General features: G+C 35.5%; 1 protein-coding gene across 3 annotated transcripts in view; it reads left to right on the top strand.

Annotated features, from left to right (window-relative positions):
- EML4 (EMAP like 4) overlaps positions 1-20,866 on the top strand; it is a 207,166-nt gene that overhangs the window by 146,644 nt on the left and 39,656 nt on the right. For all 3 annotated transcript variants that reach the window (XM_004369521.2, XM_023735595.1, XM_023735585.1), the window contains 7 exons: positions 1,674-1,797; positions 3,013-3,162; positions 5,892-5,961; positions 7,438-7,548; positions 9,373-9,468; positions 14,320-14,454; positions 14,572-14,707. In XM_004369521.2, the coding sequence (XP_004369578.1) occupies positions 1,674-1,797; positions 3,013-3,162; positions 5,892-5,961; positions 7,438-7,548; positions 9,373-9,468; positions 14,320-14,454; positions 14,572-14,707 (822 nt within the window). The remainder of the gene's footprint in view (positions 1-1,673; positions 1,798-3,012; positions 3,163-5,891; positions 5,962-7,437; positions 7,549-9,372; positions 9,469-14,319; positions 14,455-14,571; positions 14,708-20,866) is intronic.

The raw sequence follows: 20,866 nt of genomic DNA, 5'->3' as shown, positions 1-20,866 counted from the left end.
AATCTCTAACTCTTTTCCCTTTGCTGGACATCCAGTCTCTTCTAAATGGGAATAGAAGCATTTATTCAAGAATTTATAATCTTTAAAAAGATACTAGCAGGAAAATTATATGATAACAAATGGATACCTGTAAGAGGGTGAGCTGTAAAGAAAAGGACAAGGGCATAGAGATAAGGGGTAATCGAGAAAGAGGGATGGTTGCAGGTGGTAATCATTTAGTTATCATCAAAGTCCAGCTATGCTAAAAATCATCAGGAAGCAGAGCCCACTCTTAGATTCAGGAGTAATAAAGACGTACATTATGTGATCTTAACACCATAGTGTGGGAGGTTTCTGCCTGTTCTTAGATCAGACCCTGAAGCCAAGCACACTGTGAGTAATAATAATAAAAATAACTTGAACTTCTTATGCATGACAGGCACAGCTAATCTAACCGTGAAGAAATACTTGCCTTCAGCAAGTGATTTACCTTGATCTTTCCTTCCTCTTTCATGGTTTGCATTATATAAACTATCGAATAGTTACATACTCTTCTCCTGCAGTAGCTGGGGTCATTATTCGGGGTCCTAGGGCTGTATTTCCGCCTCTGGTTAACTGCAGTAACTACATTTTCAGTTTGGATCCAATGCTTCTTCATAACATACCAGACAGATTGGCAAGTGTTAGGCATTTTCTATGTGCTTGTAGTCGGTGCCTTTCTTTCTCCTGCGTGTGTAGGTACCATTTGTAACCATTTCACAATCACTGTCAGCGTTTATTAAACCTGTTTGTATGTAGGTCAGTGAGGCGCTAGGGGACAGTGAGAAGTTTTTAAAAAATTAAAAGGCATGAGAGGCAGTCCTATCTAGTTAGTTAAGTGCTGTTTCCTCTCGTAAAAGATGTGCAAGAAATATTGATTTGATTCTAGACTTGTCTTTTTGAGCATTTTCAGTTTCGGACTGGTGCAGAACTTACAAACACCTGTTGGTTTGTACACATAAAAGATGTTTTAGAACCTGTGTTACTAATTAGAAAACTGTTTCCTAGCGGTGTCTTCAAAATGTTAGTATAATATAATTGAATTTAATCGTTTAGGCCCAAGGCTGGTTGTAAGCACAATTGTGAAGTAAGAGAAGTTGGTCCTGTTTACCTCCCAGCTCTGCTCACATGCTGCCTAGCAAAGCTCCTCGTCTCTCTGTTGCCTTTGCCATCCTAATGTATGAAGGTGTTTAACTCCTCTCCTGTGGTACGTTCTTAGGTTCTGTCTTTTACATGTCATTGAATATCAGTATGTTAGTCAGCTGGTGTGTTGGACGTGGTTGTTGTCTGTCCAGATAATCTTTCTTCTTTTCAACCGCCAGGAAATTACTTTCTTTTGCATTTTGTACCTCAGCCTTCCCAGCTGCCTTGTAGAAGCGTTAACAGCTTACACAAATTAAACTGTATTTTAATTATGAAAATAGTTACTTAAGAAAAGTACCAATGATTTATTTTCTTACGATGTTTTGGACTAGCTTTTCATGGTATACTTTGTTTTTTACCTGCTGTATAATATATAACAAAAACAATTGTACATACTAGGGAGAAAACTGAAGCAGCTCTTTGTGTCCTGTTTTTATTATGTCGTATTAACCACTTTTCTGTGATTATTCAGAAAATACATGTGACTAAATTTTTGTCTTCTGTTTCAACAGAAGGAGAGTATATTAAAATGTTTATGCGAGGACGGCCGATCACAATGTTCATTCCTTCTGATGTTGACAATTATGATGATATCAGAACAGAACAGCCTCCTGAGAAACTCAAACTGGAGTGGGTGTATCCTTTTCTACCATGACAGAAAATTTGTTTGCTTTGTCTCTAATTTAAGAAAAATTAGCTTACCTAACTTCTGTCAAAAATTGCTTTTATTAAATTTACTTTTTTGGTGCAAACATAACATAACCACATTATAGAGAATTGTAAAAATAAAGAGGAGTTGTCCTCACTAATCCTTTGTCATATATTCACTGCTAGCAATTTAAAGCCATTAAAAGTAATATCTTTGGACAGGGTAAACAGTATTCCGTGAACACCACAGCAGGTACTTGGTGTGGTAGAAAAGGCATTGGGATAGAATTAGAAGACCAGTGTTTTGAGTCTTGGCCCTGCCACTTATCCCCTATGGCCCTTACTTTCTTCACTTACAAAAAAGCTGTTATAAGAATTAATATAGCATTTTGTAAACTGTGATATGATGTGAATTATTTTATTAAGAGCTGAAATTAACAAGGCTGATTGTGATTCCAGAATTAACTCCTTCTCAGCCAGCCTTTAAAAAAATAAAGACTCTTCTAATTTCACTTAAAAATTCTCACTTCTCTAATAACCTCTAAGGAACTCTTCGATGAAGCACAAGGGAGCTGGTAGTCTGAACTGTGCTGTCTGCCTCCACCTTGCCATGCCACCCCCTCCACCTCAAACTGTCCCCCCGTCTAGTCAGAAGTCAGCTTGAGAAAACTCACCAATTCTGTAATTCTGTGCAACTTCTTTTTAACCTTCTGCCTACCAAATTCTGCCTGGCTGTCTCTCATTCATCATTTAGGTCGACCATAAATGTCACTTGCTCAGTTAGGCCCTCTTCTTTCTATCTCTCCCTTCTTTCCCTCCATCTAAATTAGGTCCTCCCTTTATGCTTTTTTCTAGTAGCCTGTTATTTTCCATTCAACTGTTTGCAATGATGTATTTGACTTTATTTCTGTCTGCCCCAGCAGAGCTTAATTTAAGCTCCAGGGGGATAGGTTCCAGATTTGTTTTGTTCACCACTGTATGTTTACTCTGTCTTATGTATGAAGAACTCAATATATGTTTGATGAATGAGGAGAAACTAAGACGTAAACATATTAAAAGATACAGAGTTGCACCATGGGATAATGGCAAGACATGAGTTTTCTAGTCCAGTCCAGTCCCCTTTCAAAATATCTGTGAAAAAATCACTAATTTAATACCTTGATAATTATGTTTATTAAAAACCTTGACTCTTTTTCTTTTAAGATATGGTTATAGAGGAAAGGACTGTCGAGCTAATGTTTACCTTCTTCCTACCGGGGAAATAGTTTATTTCATAGCTTCAGTAGTAGTACTATTTAATTACGAGGAGAGAACTCAACGACACTACCTGGGTCATAAAGACTGCGTGAAATGGTTAGTATTGTTTAACGTTTGTTAATTTTGTTCTTTCGTGCTTTCAGTTTTGTATTTTTTAAATTTAAGTTTTATTGGAAATTATTTCTGGTGGAGAGCTCAAGATTTAAAGATATTAGGCGGCATTCTGTAGGGGGGCAGTGGTGGTTGAGTGGTAGAATTCTTGTCTCCCTTGTGAGAGACTCAGGTTCAGTTTCCAGCTAGTGCGCCTCATGCACAGTCACCACCCCTCTGTCAGTGGAGCTTCCAGATGAAGACAGACTAGGAAGAAAGGCCTGACAGTCTGCTTCTGATAATCAGCCAGTGCAAACCCTGTGGATCACAGTGGTCTGATCTGCAACTGATCATGGGGATGGTGCAGGACAGGCAGCATTATGTTCTGTTGTACACGGGGTCAACTATGAGTCAAGGGCTGACTCAGCACCTAACAACATGGGGCATTCTATAGAACGTATTCTTGAAAAGGAAGAGGACTCGCAGTTCCCAAAAATGGTTTGTGTGGTCTCAGCAACAATAACATACATCCCCCATAAATATAGATTGGGACCACGTCTGCTCCCTCGGTTCCCTTAGTTTCATTTCTTCTGGCCTGTAGTGTCAAATGTATGTGGGACACACTGGACTTTGACAGATTTCTAAGAGAAGTTTATTAAGGATTTTCTCTATGCAGATAAACTTTTGGACTTTAGAGGGTTTTTTCAGTTTGTTTGTGTTTGAGAAGGAAATCATGGTTGAATAGGGATCATAAATATCCCATAGAGTATCAAACTGTAAGAATTTGAGAACTTTTAAATGCTTAGGGATGCTTTAAAATTGCTCAATAAATTTTGTTACTCTTTGGTTGAATTCTATCATTTATTGCTTAAATCCATTATTTTCCAACGTTTAAATGCCTATCTATGTTTATACTATTCCAGCAACTCTATCTTGAAAAAAATTAATATATAACTGTTAGGATATTATGTAGACATTGTTAAATTTCTAGAGATTATTTAAATATTGTCTTACATACTTAGAAAATAATATATGTACAAGGTTATTTACTGCGACATTGTTTGTGATAGTAAAGATTAGACACAATCTAAACATCTTTCAGTTGAGAACTAGGTAAATTATGCAGTACCCGTATGTTACTCTACAGCTGTAAAAAAGAATGAGAAAGCTCTTTGTTAATATGAAAAGATCCCCAAGATATACGTACTCTTAAATAAAAATATTGAAGAGCAGAAAATGTGCACAGTGCTCTACCATTTGTGTAAAAGTAAGGTAGAAAATATATATTTATCCTGCCTTCTACATACATAAAAATTTTCTAGAATGAGTAATAAAAAGAAAGTGCATATGTTTTCTGTTTGGGGAAAAGGCAGAAAGGCAGATGGGATCTTAGCAGATGTGGACAGGGCGGGAAAGAAACTTTTCTAAATATATCTTTGTATAGCTTTTGATATTTGAACCATGCAAATGTATTATCTAGAGATTTTAATTTTAAAAAGTTTGTTTAAAAAGCAGTATCTTAATATGGCCAAATGTTAAGGTGTTAGATTTTTAGTTACCTTTAATGTAGTTGACCTCAATAGATAAAGAACATAAACTATTTCAGTAAGAAGCAATGGAATAAAAGAAATATTGATAAACTCTAGCCTCTTTAGTAATCAAAGAAATTAAAATAAGATTATTCATACCAATCAAATTATCGAAGTATTCAAAAAATATAATACTTAATATGGGGAAGTTGCAGTGAAACTTTTAAAACATTTTTATTTCTTATGACAGTTTAAATTGATACTGTTCTGGGAAGTAATGAATAATACATATCAAGAAACATAAAATTTTTTTTTATATTCTCATTTGAGGTTACCCCTTGTTGCAAGATGTAGAAAAATTCTAGATATAGACATGGAGACATCTTTTTAAAATGTTAATCACTCTTATGCAGTTTGGGCATATATATTGCACTATTTCCAATATTTATTTAAAAATTTCTTATCCCAAGTTTGAATTTAAAAAGTTCAACATTAAGAAGTCATTTAAAAGATTGGAGGCAGTATGTATGCAGATGTTCAATGCTTTTTTTTTTTTTTTTTTGGTAGAAAAGCTGTTTAGTCTGTAATATGCATAAGAATTATGTAGCAGAATAGGAAAATACTTGGGGTTTTTTCCCCCAAATAATAATTTTATTGTATTTTCAGTAAAGGCTTACATAGCAGTATAGGTTCGGTTCAACAATTTCCAGGCAAGCTGTTCAGTGACATTGGTTACGTTGTTCACAATTTGTGAACATTCTCATTTTCATTCTCGTTGTTCCGTTTAAAATACTTGTTTTAATAGCTTAAAATTACAGATTGCAAAATTGTATCTTCATGAGAATAAAACCATTGTGCATATGTACACGTATATACATGAACTAGAAATGACCTCGAACAAATGAAAACTGTTTGATTTGTTAACATGTCTCAGTTGTGGGTTAACATTTTCTTTGAATTTAGTGTTCCATTAATTTGTCTGTTTAGTTTAACAAAGGAAAAAGTGCAACTGAAAGCTTAGGAAAGAAATCGTTTAGATAATCGATGTTTGCTATGTGTTTGATTTCCCAAAGAGTATAAAAGAAAAAATTGTCAAAATGAGATTGTTTATGATTGGAAATTATTTCTGTTAGATACAAGGACAGATTTCTGCTGTTTCACATGTTTCCTGTATTTAAAATTATTGTTGTTAATACTGCTTTTTAGCCTTGCTATACATCCTGACAAAATTAGGATTGCAACTGGACAAATAGCTGGAGTGGATAAAGATGGAAGGGTGAGTTATGTATTCTACACCTGGTGAAATTGTTATTGGAATGGAATTGATTGTAATTTTAACAACAACCCATTTATTCTATTCTTTTAAGATTTAACTACCAAAAATATTTCTAATACGAGAACGGGGAGAAAACCAGTTACCAATGTAGGGACATTTCAAAAGACAAAACTTAAGAGAATCAAACTATGTAAATACTTTTTTCAAAAAATAGGTGTCCCTCTAATTTGCTTGTAAAAATGGGAGGACTGATATACTTGTTACATTTTTCTTTATTTAGAATAACGTAATGGTTGCCAGCATCTACTATGGTTTCCCTAAGTTCATAGACCTCTTTGTTTCATACATGACTGGAACTGACAACACGATAGGAATTTCAGTTACTATTCAGTAATGTTAAGTTGGCTTATAACAAGTTCCTTCTCTCTAAGGATCAACAGTAAATATTGATCAATGATTACTTACTAGGATATGGGGCCCTGGTGGTGCAGTGGTTAAGAGCTTGGCTGCTAACCAGAAGGTCAGCAGTTTGAATCCACCAGCCGCTATTTGGAAACCCTATGGGGCAGTTCTACTCTGTCCTGTAGGGTCACTCTGAGTCGGAATCAACTTGACAACAATGGGTTTGGGGTTTTTTTTTTTTGTTTTTCATTAGTATATGTATGACTGTATGCATGACATTCTGTGGCTTCAGTTTGCTTAGAGAAAAGAAGTGGAGGGGTTATATTAGATGACTTCTGTGACTCAGTTCCAAATTCTTTTTAAGGACTATTTACTTAGCAATTTATTGGACATTGATTTTAAAATGTCCTTTTCCCCAGGAATGAAGGTAATGTTAAAAGCAGGGTATCCTGAGCAAGTTTGCCTAGGTTAGAATCCTGGCTCTGTCATTTAATAAGTATATGACTTTCGAGAAGTTATTTAACTATCAGCGTCTCAGTTTCCTCATCTGTTAAGTGGGGACCAGAATAGTACCTAGCTCATAGGGTTGTTATGAGGGTTGATTGAGTTAACTACATGTGAAGTACTTAGAATAATGGGTGGCACATTACTTGCTCAAATTATTTGCTCCTACTATTATTATCACTGTTATTATTTTCATAGTATGAGAAAAAAATACCTACATAAGATTCTTTAGGAGCATTTTAAAATATAGTAGTTATTTTTTATTAGATATTCACCCAGCCCTATTACTTTATAAAGATGGCAGGCAGTTCTGTGTGGTAGTGGTCCTTGGGTGGTGCAACTGGTTAAGTGGTAGACTACTAACTGAAAGATTGGGGTTCAAACCCACCCAGAAGCACCTTGGAAGAAGGGCCTGGCAATCTGCTTCCGAAAGGTCACAGCCTTGAAAACCCTCTGGAGTGCAGTTCTGCACACATGAGGTGACCATAAGAGAGAATCAACTCCATGCAACAGGTAAAAAAAAATGTACCATTTAGTCCTACTATTGTGTTTCTCCCTTTGTTTTTGCAGCCTCTGCAACCCCATGTCAGAGTGTGGGATTCTGTTAGTCTATCCACACTGCAAGTTATTGGTCTTGGAACTTTTGAGCGTGGAGTTGGATGCCTGAGTTTTTCAAAAGCAGTGAGTAAAAGTTTTTAAAGAAGTAAACAAGCCAAACAAAGAAGCCAAAAAGACGTTAAACTCAGCTTTGTGTCTGTGTGTCCATAGAAAATCTTAACTCTGAGTTGAAAGATGAAATGTTAGCTCTTGCTTAACTCTGGCCAGAATGTTAACTTAAGTGCTGAAGTACTTTAATTTAGATACAGTGCAAGATCTTATACTTAATTATACTCATTTCTGTTCTGTCCTGAACCAGGACTCCAGTAGAGTAGCAGGAAATGGTCAGAGCAATGCATATATAGCATAGTATGGTTTAAAACAAGCAATAGGATGTGCTTTTGCTTCAGCTTGAATCAAAAAATCTATTAGAAAATTCAAACATGAAATTTGCCCAATTCTGCACAAATATTAGCTTTTCTTGGTGTCCTGTTGGAGCAAAGGAAACATCAAATCTTTGAATTCACTAAAATCATGAATTATCTTAGTTCTTAATTGATGATACCATGGGTTTGAAATTCAGTGTCTAGCAATTTTATCTAAGCCTTAGGCTTTATTCTGGGGAGAAAATGAGACAAAATGTTACTCATTTAAGCTTCCTATTTCTTCTTGAATTATATATAACTATAGAGTATACAGGAGATCTTCTGCATGTTTAGGATCCATACTTTTTAATTTCAAATGTGAATACTGCTCCAGATCTTATTGGGCCCTGTTCGTGCTTTAGAATGTAATACTTGGTATGCAAATTATCTCTTCAGTTCCTAGCTGTCAGCGACTATATTCTGGATTATGGGAGTTTGCTTGGAGACAAGGAAAGAGGAAGGGACTCTTAAGGTAGAAAGGTAACTTGGGGTGCCTTTAGGAATCTTGCTAGCTTGAAGGCACTGAATGTTAAGGACCAAAGGAGTCAGAAATCAGGAGAAAAACACTTAGAAAAGCAGGTAAAAGGGCAGAAACGACAGCAGTGCGTTTACTACTTGTTTTCAAAATTCTCTAACAGCAGCTGTTGTCATGTTGATACTATCCTTACACTGTTAAGACTCATGGATTGCTTCACACTTGAACTTTTCCTAGTTCAGATAATCATTCCAGTACAGGCTAAGGGAAAGGTAAGGAGAAGGGAGTAAGCTCTGCCACTGCTCATTACCTCCTGCTCTTCACCACAGTATTTCTCTGCTCCACAGACACTATAAGGCATACATCACAAATGGGAGTAGGAAAAAAAAGGATTGTTTAATATCACCCACAGTTTCTTTTTATTAAACTGGGAGACTTACATTAAATGAATGAAAATGGTTTCAGAAAAATAGAAAAGAATTTAATATATTCTTCTTTATCTTATTTATTCATGCTAACATACATCAGGTATATCATGGAAAACTGAAATCAGCAAACTTTATAATTAGCCATTAAGCTTATTCCATCAAACTATCATAATTTACTCAGGAGCAAAATTATGAAATCATGTACATTTCTTTCCACCCATCTCAGGGGAAGATAACTTGAGTATAGACAGCAAGAAGGAGGCATAAAATGCAGAAGGAACTAGGGTAGCCTCAAAATAAACTATTTGCTGTCTCTCAATGGTAGAAGTGGCTAGATGGCAAGAGGAAATCAACCCAGGGAAAAAGTTAAAAATAGAAAAGATTTTTTAAAGAATCTTAATTATGTTTTTTTGAAGAAAGTACAGTTTTAGTAAATAGTACTCTTGTGTTTCAAAGAGCCATGAGTTTCAGAGTTTTTTGATTATCTTAATTTTGGCAGTTTTAATAGTATAATATTTATCTCTTTGAAAGACATCCTTATCTAGGAATTTTAAAATGCCTTTAATTGCCTTTTCCTTAGGACTCAGGTGTCTATTTATGTGTAATCGATGACTCCAATGAACATATGCTTACTGTATGGGACTTGCAGAAAAAATCAAAAGTAGCAGAAATAAAGGTAAATCAAACTTTTTAAAAAATTGTGTACTAACTTATAGAGTACATTATTTGTTTTGCAGGCCTTTGGGACTGTATTGCATATCTTTAAGTTGCAAGACACACCCACACTGGCCAAATTCCTCAGGCTTATGGATTTGACGTAACTCTTATGGTATTAACACCACATTTATACAAGATAAAATAGTCAAGCAACTTGAAGCAATTTCAATAAAATTTCCAACACATTGTGCTACTGAAGTGCTGAATTAGATGGATGTCTAATCTCAGAATTAAGACTGAACACTTTGCTTGGCTGCTTCTTTAATAACATGTGTTATTTTATTCAGTTTTTGAGGCTTTGAAAATCTAGAGGGAAAAATTTAACCTTAGGAATATGACTGATATAACTGAGAAGTATATGTAATGGTAAGTTTTTTGGTCTTAATTATGGTTGTGGGATTCTTTTGTAAAATACTACAGCATTTCTAATTGTGTAGAGTAGTGTTAATCCCTTTGTGTGGGTCAGGGTAGAACTATAACTTGCAGAAGAAAATGTTAGGTTAGTATTGCAGCTGTATTCATATGGGTCAGAAATGGCCTTCTACCTCTGACGGGCTTTCAGAGGAATTCAAAGTGACAGTGTGCTAAAATAAACCTATGACACATTTGCTGTACACTTAAACGACATCACATTCTTCTTCAGCTGCGCTGTGTCTTAGCAGTTTTGTTTTGTATAAGCTTCAGGCTTTCAGCCTATTGGTTGAAAAGAGGGTACTTCTTGAGTTTTCATGTATAAGACAATCTTTGAAAGAAGTAGCGTAGATTTGATTATACTTGAAAGGACTATAAAATGTCATAAAACCACACACTTTAGAAAACATAAATGAAGACAGATTGTCTTTCAGCCATCATTCAGAGTAATTTAACAGTGAAACATAGGGAAATTGACTGAAGTGAAACATGTGGGCTTTGATCCTTTGTATAATGTATAATGAAGACTCATTGTTTTCCCCAGGCCACTCCTTGAGCTCCTTTCCCAACTTTAAATGTTCCTCAGGTTCTGTCCCAGGCTCTCCACTGATCTCGTGTGCTGCTCCCATAGTTTTACTTACTATCTGCCAGTAGAGTCCCACATCAGATCCAGCCCAGATCTCTCACAGGTTTAGAACTATATTTCTAGTTGCCTTCTGGATGTCTTTATTTGAATATCGTGTCCCACAAGTCAAAACTGGTGTATCCAAATCTGTACTAATCATCTTCCCAGTCCCCAAGTCAATTTCTCCTCTTAGTGATTGACACCACCATCCACCTAGTTTCCCAGGCTAGAAACTTAGACATCATTCATGATTGCTTTTTCCTCACTCTCACATCTAGTCAGTCAGTGAGTTCACTAAACTCTAAATGCCATCCTAAATACTGAGTATCCTAAATGTCAGTATTAGAATGCTTTCCATTGCAAGTGACTGCAAAACAACTAAAGGTAACTTAATCAAAACAGAATTTATTGATTCATGAAGTTTAGGGAAGAAAAGAAAGCTGTAGTAAAGGTCAGAGGGGGATTTTACCTCAGGAATAACTTGATTCAGGGGCTAGATCACTGGATTCTCGTTCTCCTCTCTTGTCTTCTCCATGTGTGTTGACCTTTTTCTACTTCTCCAGTAGAATTACTCTAGATGGGCTCTCTCCTATAATCAAAGTCACAAGGATTTGGGGGTGGGGGGGCTACCTGTGAAAGTTTTTAATTTATGTAAGTTTAAGATTCAGTAAGACAACTTCAGAACCTTATTGACAGGAATTAAAGAGGACCTTAAAAAATGGAGGGATATACCATAATCATGGATAGAAGACTCAGTAGTGTAAAGATATTACTTCTCTGCATATTGATCTATACATTCAACAGCATGATTTTTGTAGAAGTTGACAAACTGAATATATGTGGAAATATGAAGGGGTAAGAATAATCAAGACAATCTTAAAGAAAAAGATTAAACTTGGAGTACTTAAACTATGAGGTATCAAAACTGATTATGTAGTTATTATTATAGTCATTAAGGTATTGTAGTATTGGTATAAGGATAGACAAACAGAGCAGTGGAAGAGAGTAAAGAGTGCAGAAACAGACCCACACAAATCAGTCACTTGATTTATGGCAAAAGTAACACTGTAGTGCTTTGAGGAAAGTGATGTTTTCAATGAATTATGCTGGATTACTTGGATATCCATATGGAAAAAAATTAATCTTGGCCCCTACCTCACGACACTCACAAAAATCAGTTTTAGATGGGTTATGGATCTGAGTGTGAAAGGTAAAAGCAAAGCTTTTAGAAGAAGATACAGGAGAGCATCTTCATAAGCAGGTTTCTTAAACAGGACCCATAGAGTGAAAAAAAAGAGAAACTATACTAAGAACTCACTTCATCAAAAGACACCATTAAAACATTAAAAGCAGGAGAAAATGTTCACAACACATATTTCCAGCAGAGCATTCATATTCAGAATATATAGAGAACTTCTGTACTTCAATGAGGAAAAGACAGATGATCCAATTTTTTTAAAAAGTCAAAAGTTTTCAAAAGGCGCCTCAAAAAACAGGGTGTCCAGATGCTTAATAAGTATATGAAAAGACATTCAGCCTCATTAGTTATCAAGAAAATCTATATTAAAACCACAGTAAGAGACCACTATGCATCCCCCTGTAGCTTAAGTGGAAAAGACAAAAATACCAAGCAAGGTTGCTGAGGATATAAAACAGCTGGAATTCTCATATCCTACTCTTGGGCATATAAGTTGATACAGCCATTTTGGAAAACTATTTGATGTTACCTACTAAAGTGGAGCACATGGACGCACTCTGACCCATCAATTCTACTCCTAGGATAAACCTAACAAATATATACATATATTCACCGAAAGACAAGTAGCAGCACTATTTATAAAAACCAAAAAAAGAAAAACTACCCAAGAGACCCATCAACAAGAGAATGAATAAGTCAATCGTGTGGTCTTCTTATACAAAGGAATACTTTATAGCAATTAGAATGAACAAATTACAACATGGGTGGATCTCACATATGTTTAATATTGAGAAAGTAAGTCAGACACGGAACACTACTTTTTGTATGATGCCATTTAAATAAAACAGGCAAAAATAATCTTTGGTGCTAGAAGTCAGGATCATGGTTACTCTAGCAGGGTTAAGGGATAGTGACTGGAAAGGATACCTGGGGTGTTTCTGGGATGTTAGTAATATCCTATTTCTTGCTGTGGTTGTTGTACAGAGGTAGGCTCAGTTTGTGAAAATTCAGCAAGCTATGTACTTAAGATTTGTGTACTTTTTTGTATGTATATTATACTTCAATAAAAAGTTAAAAATCAAAATATCCTGTAAGGCTACATCCATAACCAAAGTGGTGTAATTTCAAAGATAGTTGTGTGTCTTATCACTAGCACCATGAGTGTGTATACTGGGAGTATTTGTAGTTAGTTTTATAACCCTTGATTATCACAGTTTGGCATAAGATTCAATGGTTAAGAAGTCTTTGTGCAGGTTGAAAACTAAGGACTGTTGAATCAGTTTTTAAAAGATAGCATCATTCTAGAAGAGTGATGACTATTTTTGCTTTGAGATTGACACATTATCTTTAAATTTTACTTAGACCTGCTAAGTATATATAGTTTCATACTAATCAACATGAGAATTATATAACATGCAAAAGGTGCTATACTTTTCCTCTAGTTTGTAACCTGAATTCTAGCTACTAAGGGAGAAGCATTCAGATTAGATTTTATTGTTTAGAATTTATTTATGTGTTTATCCAAAGGCTCCTGAACCCAAATATTAGTAGTAAAAATGTAAAATTTGCAAAAGTGTTGGAGCCATGGAAAGGGGAAAAAAAAAATTAGATCAACCCTTTCAAGGGTCCTTTTTTAAATGTAGGAACATAAAACGTATTTTCTTTAGCTTGCTTTGTTTATAAGATTACCACGTTGGCTCGCATTGAGGAAATGCTTCCATATACATGAAGTTCTTCATCTTTGCTAAGTTAAAAAAAATGGACATTAATAACCACTCTGCAGGTATGTACCAGCTAACACTAAACAGCTTTACAGGCATGTAGATTTCACTTCACTATTAAATTTAAATAGGTGATTTTACTGTAAAATACCAATTTAGTAAGAATTCAATTATGATTTTCTGAAATATTGTTTTAAAAATAAGACCTCAATTCAGATAATTTTAATGAAAGAACTGTTCTTTTAATTCCTTTGTGAGTCTCATGCCTGTTTTCTTCCTTTTTCACTCCAAATCTTTTTAAGTTTTTTAAGAAAAGAGCATAAAATCTCAGTTTTTTGTTTTTGTTTTTCATTTGTACAAAAATCAGTAGTGATCTTTCTGTACCTACTTTTTTAAGGCTTCATTCTGAAATATGAATCTCTAAATTAGTCACATTTTGTTGAATGAATGGATGGTCAGTAAAAATAGTACAAAAAAGATAAGACTTTCTTTTTTTCTTGGTCAAAGTGTCAGCGTCTTTAAGACAGAATATACATTGTGGTTGCATTTGATAGTTTTAGTATACTTTTTCCTAAATGTGTAGGAAATTAATCTAAAACTGTAATTCATATAAATGTTTCCCTAGTACAGTTAGTTATAAATGCATAGTGTGAAAGGTGACATAAAAGTATGAGACATCAAATTTAAGTCATTATTCAAAAAATCTCTGAAAATTTTTTAGGAAAATTGATCCTGGAAGAAAAAGCATTTTCTCAAAATCTTTTTCCTGTCTTTCTTTGGTCGTCAATAGCTACAGTTGGCACTTGACAGAGATAAGAATATACACTATCCAAAGCTTTATTTCTCTTTTCACAGACAACAAATGAAGTTGTTTTGGCTGTGGAATTCCATCCAACAGACGCAAATACCATAATAACATGTGGCAAATCTCATATTTTTTTCTGGACCTGGAGCGGCAATTCACTCACAAGAAAACAGGGAATTTTTGGGGTAAGAATCAGAATATTATAACTTCAGTAGTTATGTAAAATTTTAGTTTTTTATTGTTGAGTAAGCATAAAATCATCATGCTAAAAGGGAAAACTAAAACTGATTGTTTCATTGTAGAAATATGAAAAACCAAAATTTGTGCAGTGTTTAGCATTCTTGGGAAATGGAGATGTTCTTACTGGAGACTCAGGTGGAGTCCTACTTATATGGAGCAAAACTACTGTAGAGCCCACACCTGGGAAAGGACCTAAAGGTACAGTGTGGTCATATTAAAGTCATTCCTTTTAATTTTCACATAGTGCTATTAGAGTTTCATCTCTTACCCCGACCTGGAGAAAGAGAGCAGCAGTGGAACAATGTAAGAATATAAAACCCATCAACATCCAGCATACCTCTTGTTCTTAAGGTTCTTCATAGTGATCCTTAGTTTGTATGTGTATTTATATTGGTATATTTTTTATTTATATATAAAATATTATTTATCCAGTTATTTATTAAGCATAGCCTATGTCTACTATACTGAACCAAGTAGAGTCCTTTCCCTCAACAAGATTGTTATAAAATAATTAGAGAAGATATGAATATATGTTAATTTAAAAGTATAAAGATTAACAAGGAAATCATCCTGATCTTCAGTGTTTTTATGAAGCCTTCACAGAAGAGATGGTATTTAAGCTAAGCCGTAATGAATGTACAAGACTACAGTAGATATGGACCTTGATTCAAGTTTTGGGAAAAATACAAGAAAGGCAAGAAGAGAGAAACAAATGACAGACATCCAGGATATTGTGAATTTATTTGTCATGCAAAAATGTTGACAGAAGCAAGAGATAGCCTACTTGAAGGAAATATGATTTTTTAAAAAAGAGTTTTATAAATCCTCTTACTGGTTTAAACTATCAACGATACAAATTTTCTGAGTCATCCTCAAGAATTTTTAAAATTGAGCGAGATCACCATGGAAGAGAGAGGAGCTACAGGGGCTGAGGTGCCTTTATCTTTATCTACACCCACAGTTAGGTGACTGGAAAAGAGCCTTCAGGGATTGCAGAAGTAAAGTTTAAAAAGAAAAAAAGTTAACAGGATAGAACTCTTTATTTGGTGGCACTGAACAAAAGAGGAGAGAGTTTCTAGAAATATCAATGTTATAGGAAGGTCAAGAAGAATAAGAAACTGAGAAATAAGAATTTCAATAAGAAATTGAAAGAATAAGAACTGAAAGAATAAAAACCACTAGATTTGGTAGTTTGCAATTTCAATAGAACATTAAGGCCCTGGAACAGATAAGTATAGAATGGCCAGTTTCAAAATGGAGAATTTTGAGACTCCAAGTTAAAAAATAGAATGGGAAGTAAAGAGTTACCAGAATTAGTCAGTGGTCTTTTTAAGAATGTCTAAAACCTGAGGGTACAATGGAAAAAGCCAGTGGAAAGGAGGAAATTAAAAATCTTCAAGACAGAGAGTGGGTGAACTCTGGGCATCAAAGAAAAGGTTGTCCTTGAAAAAAAGCAATAGCCTGTATCTTATTCTGAGCCTGGAGCTTCAGAGGGCTGAGATACCTTATGTGGGTCTGTGATGGAGGTCATGCAGGATGGCATTGCTCTCAGTAAAAGCAGCAGCTGTTGAAAGTATTTATTAAAGTTTTTATTGTTAATGGATAATAGAACAATAGTAATGTAGAATTGTAATAAAGAATTGATGCATTTGAATTGTGACATTGGTGAAAAATAGTGAATATATTGTGGACTGCCAGAAGAATGAACAAATCAGTTTTAGAAGAAATACGACCAGAATGCTTCCTAGAAGTGAGGATGGCAAGATTTCAGCTTGCTTACTTTGGACACATTATCAGGAAAGACCAATCTCTAGGAAAGGAGATGATGGTTGGTAAAGTGAAGGTTGATGAAGGTGAGGGAGGTCGTCAGTGAGATGGATTGACATGGTGGCCAAAACAATGGGCTCAGACAGCAAAGATCATGAAAATGGTGCAGGACTGGTCACTGTTTCGTTCTGTTATACACAAGGTCGCCGTGAGTCGGAGCTGATTCAACAGCAGCTAACAACAATAATGATATAGTAAAACATCACATAATCAGAATCCAGATTACTTTAGAATTCTTAACAATTGTAATTGGAATCTAGCTGAAATCCTTGATTCATCTGTCGAAATTGAATTTATTATAATAAATGAATTCAAAAATCAAAGACACATAAATTTAGGTGCATTATCTTCCAGACGTGCCGCAGTGGTTAAGAGCTCGGCTTGGCTAACCAAAAAGTCAGCAGTTTGAATCCACCATCTGCTCCTTGGAAACTGTAGGGCAGTTCTTCTGTCCTGTAGGGTCATTATGAGTCAGAATCAACTTGATGGCAATGTTTTGTTTTGTTTTTTTCCCTGAACAATTAGCAATTAAAATCATCCTTATCAGCTCACTAAAGCATGTGTCCAAGGACCTTTTCTTAACAGCTGTTGATTAGCTCTTCTTTTCCCAACACAGTAACAGAACACAGGATTAACTCTCCCCTGGACTTGGCTCTGGAGAAATCTGTGGTGGCAGAATGCGTGGCATGTGATAGAAAGGGAGAGGAGAGGAAAGAAGAATAAACTCAGAGTTAGTCCCTTTCTCCTTTTTCTTTTTCTCACTACAGTCCCTCTTCCCGGCCCTAGCACTAGATCTTGGCAGTCATTCAGCTTAATCCCAAATCTCAGGATTTTCCTCAGAAATAAATTAATTAAGTCCCAGTTGTACCCAAATACAGGGGTCTGCCTTGCCATTTTCTATGATAGATGAAAAAATTGGAGGAGGGCCATCAAAGATAACCTCTTTTCAACCGCCTTTTTCCTTACTGTTTAAGAATAAAAGTTTGGGGGAAATGTCCAGAGGACCATGATCTTCCTTCAGAGTAGAAGGTTGTGAGAGAAAAAAGGGAGAAAGGAGCTGATGCGGAGCCAACCTGAAGTTGAGAAATTTCCCCTGGGGATTGACAGAACAGTATGTCCTAATCGTTCTTAGTCACCCACCTCACCCTAAACACACTCAGATAATTCCTTGCATCTGTCTCTCTGGAGTCCCTGCAACAGGGCATGGAAATCACCGTAAGTGACTGGTGAATAAGGAAATCCTGTTCCCTGCCCAGAAGGAGAGACCCTGTTCACATATCTGTCTGCCTTGATAGACTTCCCAAGAACAAGCACAATGTCTGTCATTTGGTACTGGCTGTTTGAAAATCATTTGTTAAACATTTTATTAAGGAAATGGCTTTAATCTCACCTTTGCATCTCAGCATAGGAGTAGAAGTTGAGTTGTGTTGATGAATGAGCTATTTTCACTGAAATGTGGAATTTGAATTAGCATTATAGTTGTCTTATGATTGTGCAGATTCTTTTACTGAAATTTTTAGGAGATACACTACATTAGTGTTTCTCAAATCCATTTGCCTGAATTTCTAAGCTTGGCAGTTGAATGAAAAGTATTCAGAAGTTAAAAAAATAGTTCTTAAATTGTATTACCATTGGCTCTTCAATCTTCAATCTTTGGCCTTGCATTTCAGTCTCTTTCATTAGGTGTAGGTTCAGAATTCACACATGAGAAAGATATCGGTGGGTTGAGAGTTTTTCAGAAAAAAAAAAGAAAGTTAAAACAACAGTATTGGCTGCTACATTTCCCACTTATCTCTTTTCTCTTTCCTGGGCTCATTCGTTCAGTGTCAGAAATGCCAGAAACAGCACTGTATCTCAAAACAGTGGCTGTTAAATTGCTGACATATTATCCTCTGACATTGAGCACATTTAGGATATAAATGTACTCTTCATTAGCCTTACTGTTTGTGTTGAGGTAGGAGGCAAGGCGGGGTTGTTTTTATTATGGTTTTTATCTGAGAAACTTGTGGCTTAGCCTCTGTGCAGAAAAGAAATCTGTATGTGCACAAACAGGAAACAGGAAGTCTAATCTTGTAAACTGCTAGGCTACACACCAGCCCTGTTATGGGCAGACTTGCCAAGAATTTTGTTTCTTTCTGTCTGGGTTTTAAATTCTTGAAGTACTTATGGCTGGGAAGCTTTTGGTGAGCGCAGTGAAAAAAATGTGCGAGCCCAGACCAACAGATGCATTAAATTTTCATTTTCTAATTTTTGCCAAGAATTGGTCCAGTTTACATGTTACCAAGTATGACATTTTTACACTCATGGCAGTTTTATCAACCAAATTTTCAATATACTATGATATCATGTCTGATAAAAGGATATTTTTGGACAGCAGCAATATAATTACATAGCTAATTCTTTTACTCTGGTTTAAGTAGGAGACAAACCAAAACTGTATTTTATGCCTCCTAAGCTTTCTGTGTATTTTCCTCTTATTTCTAAACCAATTTTTTTCTTACCTGAAATGTAAATCAACAGGAATCTTCAAAGTAATTAGTATTTTCTGTTTCTTAAGTGGGTATCAGAGGGTTTATTATTTAGTTCCTCCTTAATGTAAAATAAAACCCATTGCTGTCAATTCCAACTCGTAGTGAAACCCTAGTGGCGTAGCGGTTAAGAGCTACAGCTGCTAACCAAAAGGTCGACAGTTCGGATCTACCGGGTGCTCCTTGGAAACCCTATGGGGCAGTTCTTTTCTGTCCTATAGGGTCACTGTGAGTCAGAATCAACTCAACGGCAGCAGGTTAATGTAAAATAGTTCATAATTTTTTAAGTTGAGTGGGAAAAGCTGAGAGTAACTATGGCACCATTAAAATATTCACCATTATAAAACCTTTGCCAAGTTTCTTTAAGGGACTAAGACGCACCACCATTTTACCTGCTCTTCAAATAATCAACATTGGCCCTTTTTCCCAGTTGCTAAGAATGTAATGTGAATTTCAAAGTCTCTTTGACATTTGATTCTATAGTTAAACAGGCCCAGAAAGCCCTCCAAATATCTTTTATTTGGCAGGCAAGATAAACTTGCTTTTTATGGTAAACTTTGTTTCAGTTAGAGATAAGAAGAAGAAAAGGGGGGGATTTGCATTTACGCTTGGATAGACTTGACCATGATTAAGCCTGGAGCTACAGTAGGTTTTTAAATTCAAGGATAATTATTTTTCTTGGCAGGCATTTCAAACGTTATTTGGCTTAAACTGGAATGCCAGAAATACAGGCCCATGAGAGAGAAATCTTTGACTATATATGAATAAGTTTTATAGGTAAATACTATCTAAAAAGACAACTTTGGTAATTTGTTTAAACTTGAAGCACAGAATTTTTTTAGCTAAATTAATATTAAGTCCTCCTTAAGAGGTAACTTTCTGGGAGGTGGAATTTGGGGGTAGGAATCTCACTGAGTTGATCACTATATAGAATATTTTTATTCTGGATGAAGCATTTGTTCTTCAGTTTTCTAACATTCTGTCCTTCTTGGAAGATCTTAGTGTTTAACAGGGTTTTTTGTTATGTTTGAAAGTATGACCATTGACCCATTGCCATTGAGTCAGTTCCAACTCATAACAACCTTATAGGACAGAGTACAACTGCCACAGAGGGTTTCCAAGGAGCCACCGGTGGATTCGAACTGCAGCCAAGCCCTTAACCACTGCACCACCAGGGCTCCTTCAGAAGTGTGGAAGGCTGAATTAAGAAGAACCGAAAAACTTTATTTTGAAATGTATTTTCCTACATTTTGATGGAGAACTATGAAACTCCATACTTTTGCATTTTGTAATTTCTTATGTGGTGTTTTCAAACTACTCTTGTTAATTTGACCGTGCATGGGAAAATAAGTTCTTTGCTTTTTTTTTTTTTTTTTTTTTTTGTTTTTGATGCCAAACAAAGCCAGCGATACTCAGAAAAATTCACATCTTAGACGTCCTTTTTCTCTTGGTCACATCAGAACAGTGATAGATAATTGGCTGGATGTCCCACTGGATACAACTGTGTTGTTCGGTGTTTAAAGCATTTTTAGGTGATGAGTGTTGATATGAGGGGAGGCAGTTGACCTGAATAGCAAGTTTGTTGGAGTTCTGCTCCCAGCTCTACTGATGGGGGAAAGTCTACTCCAAATCAGGCAAGTCCTTTCCTGTCTCCCTGTCAAATATACCCATCTTTTAAGTATTTGTACCATTAGCTCCCTCACACTGAGATAAAGTAATTTTTAAGTCAGCGGTAGCTGAATTTTTTTTAGGACAAAACCCTACAAATTTTAGTTATTTTTTAAACAGCTCAAGTAAAAAGATGAGTAAAAATGAAGAATCTCAGTAATAGCTTTATTGAGATATAATTTACATACCATAAAATAAACTTACTTTAACTGTACTATTTAGTGGTTTTTCAGTATATTCACAAAGTTTCGCAACTGTCATCACTATCTAATATGGGATCATTTTCATAACCCTAGAAAGAAACCCGTTAGTCACTCGCCTTTCTCTTCCCTTC

The sequence above is a fragment of the Trichechus manatus genome, unplaced genomic scaffold (genome assembly GCF_000243295.1).
Source record: "Trichechus manatus latirostris isolate Lorelei unplaced genomic scaffold, TriManLat1.0 scaffold00005, whole genome shotgun sequence".
Lineage (NCBI taxonomy): Eukaryota > Metazoa > Chordata > Mammalia > Sirenia > Trichechidae > Trichechus > Trichechus manatus.
The sequence above is the reverse complement of the archived record's forward strand: the minus strand, read 5'-3'. Positions and strand labels throughout refer to the sequence as shown.